This window comes from Olea europaea, unplaced genomic scaffold (genome assembly GCF_002742605.1).
Source record: "Olea europaea var. sylvestris unplaced genomic scaffold, O_europaea_v1 scaffold567, whole genome shotgun sequence".
NCBI classification, from domain to species: domain Eukaryota; kingdom Viridiplantae; phylum Streptophyta; class Magnoliopsida; order Lamiales; family Oleaceae; genus Olea; species Olea europaea.
In genome coordinates this window covers 1-1,357 of record NW_019264005.1, presented here as the reverse complement: position 1 = coordinate 1,357, position 1,357 = coordinate 1, and the positions used below count along the sequence as shown (strand labels likewise).

Below are 1,357 nucleotides of genomic sequence, written 5' to 3'. Positions count from 1 at the left end.
TATCTCATTTGTTCTGTCATTGTGGAAGTATTGACCGTTATTTATCTCAATTAAAGTTCCTCATAGAATGTGATTATTATTTTCAGCTTCATATACTTTTGGAGCCACTTCTGTGGAAGAAGAATAACCTCGCGAAGGTGTCTGACCCACCCGAAAGGTAAATAATATTGATAATGATTAAAGAGAGGAGCCTCCTCTAGAATGTGTTTGCTGCTTCTCTATGTCTCCTGGCAACCATAAACATTTCACTTCATGAAACGTAATGTCTTCATCCACTGTTTAAGAGCTTGCCATTTTTAACATTAGGAAAAGTTTCACATATATTTTGTGCACTTTGTTATAAATAGATGGTCTTTGTATGCAGTATTTCCGCCAGTATTTTGGAGAATCTCTTTTGACATGACAATGTGTGCCATTTGTTGTTTTTTCTTCAATCCTAGAAACAGATTTTAAACACGGGATCAACATTTACTTGTGTAAGTTTCTCTGCAGTGTTGGTGCTTTCCTCCAGCGTCATTTTGGTAAAGAGGTACGTTTGCTACGTTCTCTATAATAGATCTTTTGATTGGTCATTTGAAATTGATTATGCTAAACATTTTCAATATTTTCTGACATATATATAGTCAGATGTTTCATTGAAATCAATTTCATGCCACATTCTCCATTAAACATCAAATTGTACCATCTTTCCTCGTCTTCTTTTATTTGTTTCTGTTATTTTCCTCCAAAACTAAAATTCTTTCTCAGGCTTATTTAGTGGTTATATTCATCTCTTTGATTTTGACGCCTATGTATGTTTTACTGCGATTGTATCATTTGCAAGGTTGTTGACTACCTTGTTGATCCTTTTGTTGCTGGAACAAGTGGTGGAGATCCTGAATCTCTTTCTGTGAGTATCTTCTGCATTTCTTCCTCATCTGTATTACCTTCTTCATAAACAGCTAAATAGAAGAAACCTGCAAATGATTTCATTTGCTCACTTTCATGAGCTGTGGTATTAAAACTGGTGGAAACACCGTGAACTCTTTTCCATTTGTCTTCTTCATCAGATGCGACATGCATTTCCAGAGTTGTGGAATCTTGAGAAAAGGTATATCGTACCTCAAAGCTTTTTTTTTGTTTTTTGGTAATATTTTTCTTTAGCATTTTGAATCTACACTAGATGGTCCCTATGAAATAAATAGTTTGGATAAAAACGTTTCAGCTTGCTAGACAAAGGTAGGATGTGTTTGGATTTAATTTCACAAAACAGTTATCCAATTCAAATAAGCAAGTTAATATATTTTGACACTTGCTTATTTTCAAATGTAAAAGCAGAGAATGTTGGCAGCTAATACACACACACACACACACACAC

General features: G+C 34.3%; 1 protein-coding gene across 1 annotated transcript in view; it reads left to right on the top strand.

The window, feature by feature from the left end:
- The window catches only part of LOC111389136 (protoporphyrinogen oxidase, mitochondrial-like), a 2,859-nt gene extending 1,508 nt beyond the window's left edge, over positions 1-1,351 (top strand). Inside the window, exons 2-5 of the mRNA XM_023014006.1 lie at positions 29-157; positions 493-529; positions 824-889; positions 1,050-1,351. Of these exons, the coding sequence (XP_022869774.1) occupies positions 29-157; positions 493-529; positions 824-889; positions 1,050-1,130 (313 nt within the window). The 3' untranslated portion in view covers positions 1,131-1,351. The remainder of the gene's footprint in view (positions 1-28; positions 158-492; positions 530-823; positions 890-1,049) is intronic.
- Positions 1,352-1,357: the final 6 nt, after the last annotated feature.